Source organism: Magallana gigas, chromosome 3 (assembly GCF_963853765.1).
Source record: "Magallana gigas chromosome 3, xbMagGiga1.1, whole genome shotgun sequence".
NCBI lineage: Eukaryota > Metazoa > Mollusca > Bivalvia > Ostreida > Ostreidae > Magallana > Magallana gigas.
Window position 1 is genome coordinate 2,250,650 of NC_088855.1, and position 15,114 is coordinate 2,265,763.

General features: G+C 32.3%; 2 protein-coding genes across 9 annotated transcripts in view; both read right to left on the bottom strand.

The window, feature by feature from the left end:
• The window catches only part of LOC105338195 (uncharacterized), a 410,054-nt gene that overhangs the window by 383,569 nt on the left and 11,371 nt on the right, over positions 1–15,114 (bottom strand). For all 6 annotated transcript variants that reach the window (XR_010711669.1, XR_010711671.1, XM_066078019.1 and 3 more), the window contains exons 5-8: positions 13,662–14,033; positions 5,067–5,146; positions 3,422–3,554; positions 36–407 (exon numbers count right to left, since the gene is read on the bottom strand). Coding sequence is in view for 4 of the 6 variants with exons in the window: in XM_066078019.1 (XP_065934091.1) it covers positions 36–407; positions 3,422–3,554; positions 5,067–5,146; positions 13,662–14,033 (957 nt within the window). In the remaining 2 variants the exon portion in view is untranslated. The remainder of the gene's footprint in view (positions 1–35; positions 408–3,421; positions 3,555–5,066; positions 5,147–13,661; positions 14,034–15,114) is intronic.
• LOC117680383 (uncharacterized) lies at positions 7,333–10,618 on the bottom strand. Of its 3 annotated transcripts, none has more exons than XM_066078017.1 (6): positions 10,421–10,618; positions 9,586–9,685; positions 9,295–9,464; positions 8,357–8,421; positions 8,134–8,228; positions 7,333–7,629 (listed from the first exon to the last, which is right to left on the bottom strand). In XM_066078017.1, the coding sequence occupies exons 2-6, from the start codon at positions 9,638–9,640 to the stop codon at positions 7,511–7,513; spliced, it is 504 nt and encodes a 167-aa protein (XP_065934089.1). In that variant the 5' UTR covers positions 9,641–9,685; positions 10,421–10,618; the 3' UTR covers positions 7,333–7,510. The 3 variants fall into 3 exon arrangements, with proteins under 3 accessions (XP_065934089.1, XP_065934088.1, XP_065934087.1); XM_066078016.1 differs by lacking the exon at positions 10,421–10,618 and adding an exon at positions 9,936–10,304; XM_066078015.1 differs by lacking the exons at positions 9,586–9,685; positions 10,421–10,618 and adding an exon at positions 9,936–10,310.

The following is a 15,114-nucleotide window of genomic DNA, read 5'->3' on the forward strand; positions in this document are numbered from 1 at the left end:
TATATTCTGTGGGTGTTCCAACAGAGTTCACATACCTTGTACTTGTAGGTCTATGATCCAATCTGTGGGTGTTCCAACATAATCAACATAGCTGATAACTAGGGTGTACTGCTGTTGATCACTTTTCCTTAAATTCGTGAGATATAACGTAGCAGGCTCCTCGGGATAGTGAAATAATCGATTCTGAACCTGGTGCTCTTCATTAAAATATATCTGAAGCTTTAATGAATCGCTAGGTTCAAACTTGGCAAAGCTTGGATCTTTGTTTACGCCCCGGACCTTGTTCCATACGTAGGTTTTCACCTCTTTGCTAGCTAACAATGCAGGTTTAAACTGCATGGTAACATTGCCAGCTATACATCCTCTGACAGCTTCCTTCTTTTGGACAAATGGTGGAAAAAGTATTCCTTTTAAAGAAATGATCCGCAATAATGATAAATTGATAGCTAGAAGCAATCAACATGATCAGTTTGATTTTAAAAAAAAATAATTAAAAGTACTGTATTTTTACATAATATAGAATACTTTGAATCTGTACACCATAATTTCATCATTATAAACCGTCAACAAATTTAATTTTGAAATAAATTTGGGGAAAGCCATTCGTGAACTCCTTGTCTAGTTTTATATTTTTAACGTAATTATTAAATGTTAATGTATCTTCTTTTTCTTCGGAATACTGAGTAGGGCTCTTCAAAGGGCATTTTATTAAGCGTATACAAAGAAAGAGTTGTATTAAAACTAGTAGACTAATTATTCTCGAACAATTAGAGGTCTTTCCACCTCATTGTGTTTTATGTTTGAAATAAGATTGCTGCATTAGAATAAAGTATTTTTTAATATGCGTTACTTTATTTAAAAAAGTGTCAAAAGATTAATTATGCAAGTGGTCCGATGTTTCTATGATTATTGATTTCAAAGTTATTAGTGTTTTTATGGATTGTTCCAAACTTTCAGGGACAATAACTGGTAGAAGTTATTGAAGTTATGGTGGGTCTTGGACCCTTTCGGTATGATAGATTGAAGGAACGTCTAATTGTACTGAATATATTAGTAAAAGTTTCAAGTCTCTATCTCTAACAGTTAGTGAGGAGTAGCGATAACAAGCATTTTTACAATAGGAGCAATAACTCTATAATTGTTTCATGGTAGGGGTTTAAGGGTTATATTTTGAAATGTCTTATGATGTCCTACTACATCCATGAACATTTTTTTTCTACCACCCTACACAAAAGAGATCTAAAAACTCATTAATTAAGAGATTTCCAAATGACCTTGACCTTTGACCTTTATGTCATTTTGATCGGTCAAGGTAGACGCTTCCATCCCAAGTGGTCTGAAGTCTCTATGATAATTGTAAAAAAAAGTTGGAAGTGATTTTATAGAAATTTAAATACTTTCAGGGGCAATAACTACTAGAAGGGGGCCTCAGATCCTTTTGGTATGAATAGATTAAAGAACCTTAAGTGTACTGAAAAAATTGTTAAAAGTTCCAAGCTTCTATCTCTTATGGTTTCAGAGTTCAATCACATAAAGAAGAATTTGTTTCAATATCTTTTGAAATAAAAAAGTTTTCCTGTGGAAAATAGAGGAGAAAAATGATAATAAAAAACATAAGAAATACAAGAGGTCTTTCGCCTGAAAGGTAGAAAGACCTAAAAACATAAAGTAAACAAAAGGGCTTTCACCTGAAAGGTGGAAAGACCTAATAATTGAATGCGACTGAAAAACATTGAATGCCATCATAACTTGCTATTGAGGTCGCATTATAACGTAACCTTGTTTATAAATCAAGCCGTTTTTCTAGCTTCTATTATGCAACATTAATAGATCGAGGTCAGTTCATGGAGCATCTTCTTATGATTGAGGTCAGTTCATCGAGGTCAACTGCATTACTGAATGAATCTTTCGACCGAAATTCTTACGCGTGAGACAAAATGTTTATTCTTGAATTAACAGGTCGAACTGAATTTTATGTATGTTTGCATCTCTTAAGGTAAATGAATTGAAATAAAACTGAATAAAATGTTATATAAATACTAAACCAAACTTCAAAATTTTATAAGAACTACTTTTGCAAGCGGAATGTGTGCGCACGTGGAAGCATTTGCCGGATGCCTCATATGGACACAACAGTGATCGGCCGAAGCCGATCACAAAAATTAGGAGACGAGCTGAAAAAAAGGTATAGTTATGATATCAAAAACAAGATGCACATATTATTCTTACACTTTTGAAATATAGATAAATGAAATAGATATGAATGAAAGTAAAAGTGTACTATTCAGAGAGAAGATGAGTCATTGCGCCAACAGCGCAATATGTGTTAACAACTATTCATGCAAATGGACATATATCAACGTACTGACAAATCATGACCTGAGACATACATAAGCATCCTAAGATCAAGAAAGTATTGTTGATAAACATTAAATTTGTTACTACTTAATTGTTTATCAAGGGTTGTCCAAACAACTGGTAAGAATATTTTCAGATAAAATTGTTTGTATTAGATATCAGACTTCAAAATATACTTTGTATAACCAGAAGACCTACTTTTCACGGAAGTTTTTACTTATCGAGGTGATAAAAACAGTTACACTGGCGTTAAAATATCAGATGGTAGGAAGAAAAATTAGCACATAATAACAATCCAAAATAGAGAGCTTATTATTAAGATAAATAGTAGTGAAATACCAAAAACAAATCATCAAATTTGAAGAAAAAAAATATTTGAAGTATATTTCAACAGATAATGCAAAGCAGACGCTGCAAAAATTTTAATCGCAGTTATTACGCGGATAAATATGCCAGTGCATGTATGCACCCGCTTAAGAAGCAGTTTCGCAAAAAATGCATATACATGTACATCAAATGATAGACCATTGCCTAGATAGTATCTGATCGCCTTTACATTTGATGCACCGCACCTGACAGATAAGCTATTTATCTCTAATAGATAAATTCCTAATAACAAAAATCCATAATTAAAACAATTGTATGATACAATTTACAGAATTTCCTGCAATATTTAATTAATTCTTTCATGATATTGAAAATTACGATATGATTTTTAAAATCTAACTGAATTTTTCAATGGGATTGCTAATTTTTCAATGGTAAATATGTTACCTGTAAGGTTTGATACATCAATTACAAAAGTGCTTGTATACTCTCTAGGTAAAGATCTATCATTTGGTATTTATGGATTTTTACGATACTGCATTTTAAACAGTGCAAAAATGCCGTTTGACACTGGCATGATACGAACCGATATAGTGTTTTATACTTGCTAATTAAAATTAAGACAACTTCCCCTTCACCAAAACATTCAAGCCATAGAAGAATGAGCAAATAAATTAACAAATTTATACAGATTCGTACACAATCATTTCAGAAAGTATAGAGTGAACTTAATTACCCATTGGTTCTAGGAAGTCTTGAACAAGACAGGTTCCTGCCGTATTACAGCATGAGTAGTTGCCTGAAGTATTGTCATCACACACATTCACTTGTTTATATCCATTCACTGCCAGCTCTGTGCTATCAGGGGTCTAATTGAGAACACAAAAACAACCAGGTGTAACTAATACTTAAAGTTCATTTCTTTGTCATAAAAACTGAATTCAATAAAACATAAATTGTACCAGACCAACCTAAATATTTGTACTTATTACATAGAACAAGTACATTTTCTAGAGACTGAGGTAGAACTAGTGTAGATAAAAATCATAATCGATTAATCGGTAGAATCAATTGTCTCTTACCAACTGGTGATTGGCCAATAATAGAATAAAAATAAATTGGGGTACTACATTTTATGGTTTAATTTAAAAGATATACCAACTATTTGTTCTTCATTTTTAAATATTACCGGTATAAGGCGTATAACGTATTTGTATCAATTAAAAGATTGCATATCCTTTGAGATTGAAAATAAAAACCCAGTTTGCAACAGTATTTATTTTGTTAAATACAAAATGATAAATAAAAAATTGTTGCCTGAAGCAATTTTTACCCATTCATTACCTGTTCTTTGCTATCATGGGTCAGCAATTTTGTTTTGCATTTACAATGATCATGAATTTTTGTTCATACTTTAAGATGCACCTGATGATATATCAGCTCATTTCTGTTTAAATTTTCTCAAGGGTCAAAGAGTCCATTACCTACTAAATATCCACATTATGAGAGTCCTATTTTAAAATGACCAAATTTTCCCAAACAAAAAATTATCAAAGGGTTCTATTGGATATAAACATGCGTGGTCCAGGGTTTCATACTCCTATCTGGATTTATGCGTTTGGAGTTCATATGGTGTGGTCTTATTCTAACCATGATTTAGTTGTTTCACTGTTAAGTCTGATCAATAAATACTAGTGAGTTCTACCATTCAATCAGTTAAACATAGTGGTTTTAATGTGTGCTTTATTTTCTTATCACTTGATCAATTCATATTATGAGGCAGAATTACAAAGATGAGTTTTTCCTGCATGATTTCCCGTTGATTTGTTAGATTCTTGGTAAATATAGCGACTATGTGAAGATAACAGATTGTACAAGTCAAATAGACGTTAAATTTATATTTTAGGATTGGAATTTTCATTTGTTTACGCCCCAAAACTTAGTTAAACTAGTTCATGGCAGAGTAGCAGGGTTTTGAAAATTATGTTTTCATATAGAAAAAAATACATAAATAGTTAGGTGCATGTGTACGAAATTTGAACTTTTTGACAAAAAATTTAGACATTTTAACCACAAAGTGAGGAAAAATAAAATTGAAACGCTACAATCACTTTTGTAAAACTTAAGGGCACGTAATCAGGCTATGACTTTACGTTAATAGTGTCCATCAGTACACTATTTGGTGGTCGTCACCCTTCTCCATTAAGACTTTTTTACAACATGTAAATGAGAAAAATCATAAAAAATATCAAGAGATATTTTAAAACTTTAGTAAGTATACCTTTTATATCACATTCGTCTTTAAAACATAGAACACATATGGATAATTATTTATCAAAGGTTCTAATACCTATCACAAGGATGAAGTGAGAACAATTTACCTTCAGTACCCCATTTTCTCCTGTGTAACAAGTTGATACTGCACACTTGCCAACTTCTTTGGGTTTTTCAAAACAAACATCTACAATAAAAACTACATGTATACTGCATACAGGTTAATGTTTATATTAAGAGATTATACATATGTAGAATATCATAAATAGCAATTTAGTGATGTCTATAAACGTATCAGCATGAAAATAGTATAAAACAATTCTATGTAAAATGATTTATAATTTATTTTAAACACAACAACAAAACATGCACAGTTAAAGACATATTATAGGTTATAAAAGCTGAACACGACTAACAAATAAATAGCCATATGTCATTGTGTAGGTTTGTATTTGTTTTATCCATCGAGTTAAACTACATGTAGTGTATCTATTTGCGATGATTACCAAACGAATACATATACATGGATTTTAACGAGTTAGATAAAGAAATATAAATAAAATAACATGATTAAAGATGCTGTATCTCATATGATTTTATTTATATGACGTTTTTGCAGCACCAATTGATCTTTTGAGCTTAATTGAGGATGCATCGTTGAGTTATGTGGTTAGTGAGTCCTTATTCAACACAATTAAGTACCTTATTCTGAAGATAAATATATCTTTTTGAATGTAAAGCATAATTGAAAAAGACACTGAGAAAAAAAAAGAATCTCTAAATAATTATTTTTTTCCAAGAGCTTAATCACTTAAAAAGCAATATTGAAGACTTAAATAATCAAGTTTGCTGATACGTTCAGAAACACTTCTTAGTGTTTTCTTTTTTAATTTTAAATAATTATGACTATATACAGTACAGCTCACGAGTATCCCGACACCCACCGTGTAAAAAACACGGTGGAAAACGGTCTGTGTCGCACCGTGCACACGGTGTGACACCGTGTATGTGTATTGGAAAATTCAAGAAAAAGCACCGTGTCGCACCGTGGCTGCCTGTGTAACTCCGTGGCCACTGTGTTACTCCGTGGATATCGTTACCTGAGACGTTGATAGAAATAGCGTATGTTTAGAAATAAAGAAATTATGGCTAAACAACGGTTGAAACATATATATCCTTTTCATATTTAAAAAAAAAAAGAATGTCGACTTAAGTTGCACGGACCCAGAAAATTGTCGAGGCTGTCAACGTGAAGGTAATTTTTTGTGATCTGAAAACTCGACGTAAATGGGAACCTTTTAATTCATTTGTTCTTAAATAAATAGAAATAAATTCACCAAAAATATTTAATAATCAATTAATATATAATCAAAATTCAAATCAATTTAATTCATCTTGGTTTTTTTCTTAACAAACGTGATGTTGTAACTGACGATCCTATTAAAATGTCGGGAGCTTATACGTCTTATTTCTGTTATCTGTAAACACTTTCAGATTTATTTATTAATTTACAGCCTTACCAATTAAGAATGAGAATGAGAAATGAAAACATTTCAGATCATGTTTTTCTAAAAACATATGCTGTTGATGTGCTGTTACAGTAGTAAATAACAACCCCATATTACCGATGACTCGAATAATTTTGACTTCAGCTATTTACATGTATGTAGCAATAAATAAACAAAAATCACCTTTATATTATAGATTATAGATAAATACATGTACAAACTCTTGTTAAATTATATTCAAGCCTTGTACATGTATTAAAAATATACCCGCATTTCATAAAATAATTTTCAACTTTATTTCCGTATAGCTCGTAATGGCCTCGCGATTTCACATGAAAAAATCACTCGTGCGATGTACGGAAGCTGATCAGATACACAGCATTGTCTTTCATCTTCGGTTCTATACACAACAGGTGTTATTGTCTGTCTTGTTAGGTGTCATTGGAATTTACAACTAACTGTGTGTATATTTGGACGTCTGAACAGGTGCTCGAGATGCCGTTATTCACACCTTTCCGCGAACACCTGTTTGGTAACTCATCACAACCCGTCGTGTGTACCCAGCAGGCATTTCAACGTTGATTCAACGTTGAAACAACGTCATGCCTCAACGTTGAAATGACGTTGAATTTTGGTTGAATATGAAAGTTGAATGGACGTTGAAATTTTGACGTTGATTCAACGTTGATATCTGACGTTGTTTCAACGTTGATTTAACGTCTTCTGACGTTGTTACAACGTTTAAATTTAGTTGATATTTGGTTGAAATGCTACAACTGTTTGACCTTGAACACTGATTTTTTTTCGCTAATTGCAGTGAATCATTTTGCCTCAGATTATTTTATGAACAACATGACACCAGAACAAATATCATTAATCAATTTATTCAAGAGAGAAACAGTTAAATAAATTGAAAGTATCACTTAAAATCACTGATGGATAACCTAGCTCACATCTGTAGCCAGCTTTTCACAAAAACATTAGTTTAAGAAGATGAAAAAGAGTAAAATCATTAGTTCTGGTCAAGTGAACGTGAAAAACAGTCAATCTCTTCTCCTTCTTCCACCTCCTCCCACACGCTCCGGGGCATATTTTAGGAATTTAGCCAAATCTTCATTGAATTTTGATTCTGTATACTGTGTATGAGATGTCAATACAGTTTCTGAAACAGACATTAAGGTGCTTTATAATACCGTATATGTTCCTCTGTATATATATTTTTCTTTACATAAAGACAATTCAACCAAAATTGGATCCTTTGATCTGCTCCAGTGGCTTTTTCCTTGCAGATCACGGGATCTAATTTCAATAAGATTGCCATAAAGATAACACACCATTTTTAAATAGATGTATACTGTAGATTCCTAATTAAACACAAGGAATTAATATCCATGTAAAATTGCCAAAAGCACATCTCGCGGATTTTATGATCTCCCTATTAATTTTTGGCAGGTGTAAATTTAATGAATATATATGATAAAAATTATGTGTTCTAGCAATTTGATGCATTAAATAATTGAATCGCAAAATGAAGTAATCATGAAAAATGAGGAATCTACAGTACTCTGCGTCTGCACCAACTAATCAAATTATGTTTTAATTGTTTCAATCTACATGTACTACAAATGAGAAATTTGACAGTAGTAAAAATCAGAAAACATTTTACCTTTTATAAGGAGGTAGAGTTGGGAGGAACCAAAAGCTTTCTTTCCCCGTTTTCCCTTCATGTTTAGACCAGCCATGTACGAGTTTGTCATAGTTCTGAAAATAAATTGAAATATGTCATACTTCAAATACTTAGTATTTCATATCACTCTGAATACAATGTCATACGTTGATTTTTTCAATAAATGATCTTTAATTATTCAGTAACATCATTCTTTATTTACCTTAACATTGCTTTCTTCATGTGGTCAGTACCATCTGTACCTCCAATCTTTTGAAGCAAGAATTTCTGAAATGCAATTGTTCATTTTCATTCATACTTTGTAGTGTTACTGCAATATATAAATTTACATTCCAAATATTTTTTGCATGTAAAGTGTGTGAAAAGATACTGAAGTAATAAGACCGTAACACACAAACGGAACTCAAAGGTTAAAATGACGAGTTTAACCGTGACATAACAAACTTTGAACGCTGTAAAATGCAACGTCACAAGCGAGAATCAAAGTTCACGCTTGTGGCTGTTACAATGGCTATTCCATTAATTTGAATTTATCCTTAGAATAAAATAGAAATTTTGACATATAAATCACATTTGCAGACAAAGCATAAAGTTAGAAAAATGTAAATATAAGCTTTAAATCATTATTTTTTGAAAGATATAGTCTCATAACTGCAGCGGTGTGTGCATACAAATTTTATAATGCGCATTAGTTATTTATGAAAATTTGTATGCACACACCGCTATTGTTATGATACAATATCTTTCATAAAATAATGATTCAATGCTCAAATGTATAGTAAAGGAGAACATTATATTCATTCTATACACAATTTCTAATTTTAATTCTGCATTTCAGTCATTTTGTGTCATATCAAGAGAATAAAAAACCTGAGTCCAGCACCAAAGGTTTAATTTTTTTTGTAATAATTCCTGACTGTTAGAGAAAATCTTTGAGGGTTACTTCTTGTGATTTAACTTGAAGAATAATTCCCCTCATTTGATCAAGAATTTAGAGTTTATGTATATTCACCTCACCTCACCTAACCTCTTCTTGCCCGCTGGCACATAAGGCAGGCCCATTATGTATAGTATGTATATAAAAATACAACATAATTCTACACGAAACATGACAATTTACATCTATTTTCAATTACTTACAAAGCTGGCTTTAAAGTCCCTGTTTTCAAGTCTTCTGTCTAAGGCTTCAAATCCTTCTTCTGAGTCTATGGTAACAAGATCAACGTCTTCTGTATTTGAAGCTGTTGTTACTGGACTCTTAAGAAGGTCTCTTATTTCAACAAGAAGGTAGAGGACTCTTCTCTGAAATCCTGTGAAACAGAATATAACTAAGTATTAAACATTTAACACCCAAGGCATCATAAGCAAAAATTCTAGTCTCATAAAAGGTCCCTTGAATTGAAAATTTGTAACACATCTAACTGTACTCACTTTCTTCGGTCATGGGAAAGGTAATTTTCACTGCTGCTTGATTGTGCAAGCGCATGAACAAATGTATTGTACCGTCTCCAGTTTCTGAGATAGGCCATGTCTTAAATAGAACAAAAAAATACATGCACGTGCAGCTAGTTTTTGTTTCTATTGTTTGTATTGATTAACCATTATAAATAATATCATCACTTTGAGTTAATATTAACATCATAATCATTACAAATATAAATACTTATATACTAGGCCTAAAGTACTGTCTTCAATACTGTGAATTGAATATGGACTGTTAGTGTTAAAGGATTTATTGTTTTCCTTTAAAGACCATCGAAGGTAAAAGATAAGATTATTACTTTCTATATACTGTATTACAAAACGGCTTCGATCAGTTGCCTGGGTACACTTATTGAGTATTAAAACTTGCATCGTTATGTTGGAGACCAAAGATCAACGACAACAATAAAATCCCAATTCTATTTATAGTTTCACTCTTCTGTTAACTTGTACGTAAATCGGAAATTCTCTTAGTTAACTCGTCCAAAGAGTCATTCGTGATACGTGTGAACTATCGTACATAACATTACTAACGTTAGTGGTGAAAAATAAAAATAAAAACACCACAAAAAACACCAAAAACTTAAAGACATTTTCAAGGCTAACAATACTTTGATATTATTAGACTAATGTAAGTTAGAGATCGATCAATTTTTACATGCATTCTCTGTTCGTTAGTGGTGAATTCAAAAACACGCGCCATGCGGTTAAGCATTTTTTTCTAGCTTGGAAAAAAATAAAAACATTATACAACATGCATTATATAATTGAAAGAAACACTTACTTTACTATTTTAGAGGATGAAATCCAAAATGTCCTTGTATTATAGGTCGATGTAGAATTTATAAATGCTGCTCCTCACGGTCTCAAGTTTGGAATGGCGTTCAAAATGGCTTCCCAGCTAGGATATCTTATCCCCAGCTGGACACTGGTTCTTTGTTTCAGTTGGCGCGGTAATTTGTTCGCGCCAGTAATTAATACTTGTCTGTCCAGCATGCGCTTTCAAGCTGAGCAGATATGGAGGATGTGCAATAGATCAATGGCTATCGCGCACCTTGCCGCATAATTTGTTTACATGCGCTAACTTTCGTCATAACTGAATTTATTTCACTATCAACAGTTTTATTCATTAACACTATATATATAAATGATTCATAAAGTTACTTAAATCATTTCAAGCTGTGTAGATATTTGGGGGGGGGGGGGGGTTACAAGATCAATGCCTATCGCGCGCTTTCCGCATACATGTAAATTCTTTACATGTGCGATTTTTTGCCATCACTGATGATGTTTTTTCACTTTTTATGCCCACAAATTACAGAATTCAATAATTACACGGAATTATGAAAAATACAATTTTATAAATATATGTATGAGAAATTTGGTCGATATTGGTCAGAATATCTGACGTCTAACTAACGTTGAAAATTTGTCATGTTGATAACGTCTTTTTCTTCAACGTCGCACAACGTTGTATTTTGGTTGATCAACGTCGTCAACCATGATCAACGTATTTTCAACGTTGGTACAACGTCGTATGCCTGCTGGGTATGGTCTGAATATATCTTACTTCTACTTTATTAGTTCAATGATTTTTCCTAATCTCTAACAAGCAAAAAAATTGTCTGTAGATATGTACATAAACAACTAAACGTAAGACTATCGGCGCGTTGATCCGGGGAACAATTCAGCAACTCTATAAATGCGGGAATTTCACAAAGTATTAACTTGCGATAAGAAATTAAATTATTTACCGGGTACACATACATGTATGTACAAAAAAAACCTGATTGATTAAAAAGATGAATGAGATAATACCAGTAACTTTTTGCAAGCATTTAGAATAAACACAACTTTATTGATGTGAAATAGCGTCGAAATTTTAACGAAAAATCTTATTACATCGTGAACTTTACAAACTTTTAGTCATTGTGTTGAAATCGTTATTAAAACCATGGATCTAAAATAAATGAATTAAATTTATACAAATAGAACTCTTATAATTCTAAAATGATTGCACAAAAGTACACAGAGAGAGAGAGAGAGAGAGAGAGAGAGAGAGAGAGAGAGAGAGAGAGAGAGAGAGAGAGATTTTACAACGTAATATCCCAACCCTCATGCATGCAGTATAAGAATGAAGAAACTAAACATTTCAAACACTGAATACTTCATTGTTAAACATTTTTCTATTTTGTGGACTTAAAAAACAATAGAACGACATTTTTTCCATATCATGGAAGGAGCACGTGGTCTATCGCGCGGGCTGATTTGATTGACAGGGATAGCACGTGGACCCTGACTGCATATATTCTATTGCAAATTTTGGGAAAGGGGTTCAATATAATGGAAACTATAAATCTAACTTATTACACTGAATTACAAGTAAAATGTACTTAAATTAAACTCATACTGGTATTCTCTCTCTCTCTCTCTTTCTCTCTCTCTCTCTCTCTCTCTCTCTCTCATATGACGATCATTAAACAATCAAACAGTAATTAATGCAATACTGAGTAGTTTCTTGGAACACAAATAATTTCTAAACTCAAGTTGCTATAAAGATGAAATAAAAAATTATCAAGTATCAAGATCCACGGATTCTTAGCGCTATGAATATGTACCGTGCGGTACTACTATGTACATGGACAAGTACTTCACACATATGTATAAAAGAAAGAAAATTTGAAAATATATTAGATATAAAGCTGTTTAATTATATTATTTAGAGAAAGTACATTTGTTTTCAACAACCCGTTAGATTTGTTATCGTTGAATAGAGTATAAGTGAGAAAAGATCACAGTTATGGTTCTATGCACTATTGAAACTGCCAAACTACAGTAACTATGATTACTACTACGTTTAAAAATGGACTGAAACAAAAACTTATGGAACCGTTTATTTGAATTTTAAAAAGGAAAAGAAAGTGTTAGTGTTTTTATTGATCAAACCTTCATGTGGGGGATATCGATTTTTAATATTAACAAAAATCAACCGTGTCAATCGCATACGTCTGAAAATTGCGTGCATAAACATTCTATTTATTTCTATTTCTTTGTCTTTTTCTTTGATTCTCTTACGTACATCAATAAATATTTTATTCTTTATAAGTTTTATTCCTAAATCCTCCTTTTTTTTTTTACAGGTAAATACCGCGTGTTTCACAGTGTAACTGTCCGTGTTGCATCGCGTTGCACCGTGTCGCACCGTGTTTTTTCTCGTTTCGAGGCCGTAACAGAGAACAATAGATCAAAGGTACCGACACTTCCACGCTCAGCGTGGACTTTCAAACACGGTGGTCGGTGTTTTTGTCGGGATACTCGTGAGCTGTACTGTAGTATTCATTCGAAGTTAAAAACATATTTATGGATGCTTATCGTAGTCAACCCTGAGTTTGTCTATTCTGAGTTTGATTAAATTAAAAATAGAAATCCCCTTGAGGAGGGAGACTGTATTAAAAAAATAATTCTTTGAAACAAGTCACTTATTTATCATTTCGCATCGATATAAATACATACTCTATAATGTTCGTATTAATGTTACATGAAGGCTACTTGTTTTTATGAAAGGTTTGTTATGTAAGTTATTTTATGACAGTCCAATTAAATATATACACATGTCATACATAATCTAAAGTGTTCTTGTACCACTCTGCATTACTACAGATACTCGTAGTCAATATGCCGAAATGAAAACCAACTTGAAATATTTTTAAATAAAACAGAGTTTGCTTTGAACAGTCCAAATAACATTGAACTTCTAGGTCTATAATATATTCTGTGGGTGTTCCAACAGAGTTCAAATACCTTGTACTTGTAGGTCTATGATCCATGCTGTGGCTGTTCCAATAGAGTTAACATACCTTGTAATTGTAGGTCTATGATCCATTCTGTGGATGTTCCAACAGAGTTCACATACCTTGTACATCAAGGTTTATTATATATTCTGTTGGGGTTCCAAAAGAGTTCACATACCTTGTACTTCTAGGTCTATAATATATTCTGTGGGTGTTCCAACAGAGTTCACATACCTTGTACTTGTAGGTCTATGATCCAATCTGTGGGTGTTCCAACATAATCAACATAGCTGATAACTAGGGTGTACTGCTGTTGATCACTTTTCCTTAAATTCGTGAGATATAACGTAGCAGGCTCCTCGGGATAGTGAAATAATCGATTCTGAACCTGGTGCTCTTCATTAAAATATATCTGAAGCTTTAATGAATCGCTAGGTTCAAACTTGGCAAAGCTTGGATCTTTGTTTACGCCCCGGACCTTGTTCCATACGTAGGTCTTCACCTCTTTGCCATCTAACAATGCAGGTTTAAACTGCATGGTAACATTGCCAGCTATACATCCTCTGACAGCTTCCTTCTTTTGGACAAATGGTGGAAAAAGTATTCCTTTTAAAGAAATGATCCGCAATAATGATAAATTGATAGCTAGAAGCAATCAACATGATCAGTTTGATTTTAAAAAAAAATAATTAAAAGTACTGTATTTTTACATAATATAGAATACTTTGAATCTGTACACCATAATTTCATCATTATAAACCGTCAACAAATTTAATTTTGAAATAAATTTGGGGAAAGCCATTCGTGAACTCCTTGTCTAGTTTTATATTTTTAACGTAATTATTAAATGTTAATGTATCTTCTTTTTCTTCGGAATACTGAGTAGGGCTCTTCAAAGGGCATTTTATTAAGCGTATACAAAGAAAGAGTTGTATTAAAACTAGTAGACTAATTATTCTCGAACAATTAGAGGTCTTTCCACCTCATTGTGTTTTATGTTTGAAATAAGATTGCTGCATTAGAATAAAGTATTTTTTAATATGCGTTACTTTATTTAAAAAAGTGTCAAAAGATTAATTATGCAAGTGGTCCGATGTTTCTATGATTATTGATTTCAAAGTTATTAGTGTTTTTATGGATTGTTCCAAACTTTCAGGGACAATAACTGGTAGAAGTTATTGAAGTTATGGTGGGTCTTGGACCCTTTCGGTATGATAGATTGAAGGAACGTCTAATTGTACTGAATATATTAGTAAAAGTTTCAAGTCTCTATCTCTAACAGTTAGTGAGGAGTAGCGATAACAAGCATTTTTACAATAGGAGCAATAACTCTATAATTGTTTCATGGTAGGGGTTTAAGGGTTATATTTTGAAATGTCTTATGATGTCCTACTACATCCATGAACATTTTTTTTCTACCACCCTACACAAAAGAGATCTAAAAACTCATTAATTAAGAGATTTCCAAATGACCTTGACCTTTGACCTTTATGTCATTTTGATCGGTCAAGGTAGACGCTTCCATCCCAAGTGGTCTGAAGTCTCTATGATAATTGTAAAAAAAAGTTGGAAGTGATTTTATAGAAATTTAAATACTTTCAGGGGCAATAACTACTAGAAGGGGGCCTCAGATCCTTTTGGTATGAATAGATTAAAGAACCTTAAGTGTACTGAAAAAATTGGTAAA

Bases quoted from the DNA above. Each gene is read 5' to 3' on its own strand.
- LOC117680383 (XM_066078015.1), bottom strand. From the start codon at position 10,008: ATGCAAGTTTTAATACTCAATAAGTGTACCCAGGCAACTGATCGAAGC. The intron at 9,465-9,935 runs GTAATAATCTTA...TCTGTTTCACAG, and splicing joins TGTAATACAGTATATAGAAA to GATTTCAGAGAAGAGTCCTC. The intron at 8,229-8,356 runs GTAAATAAAGAA...ATTTATTTTCAG, and splicing joins ATGAAGAAAGCAATGTTAAG to AACTATGACAAACTCGTACA.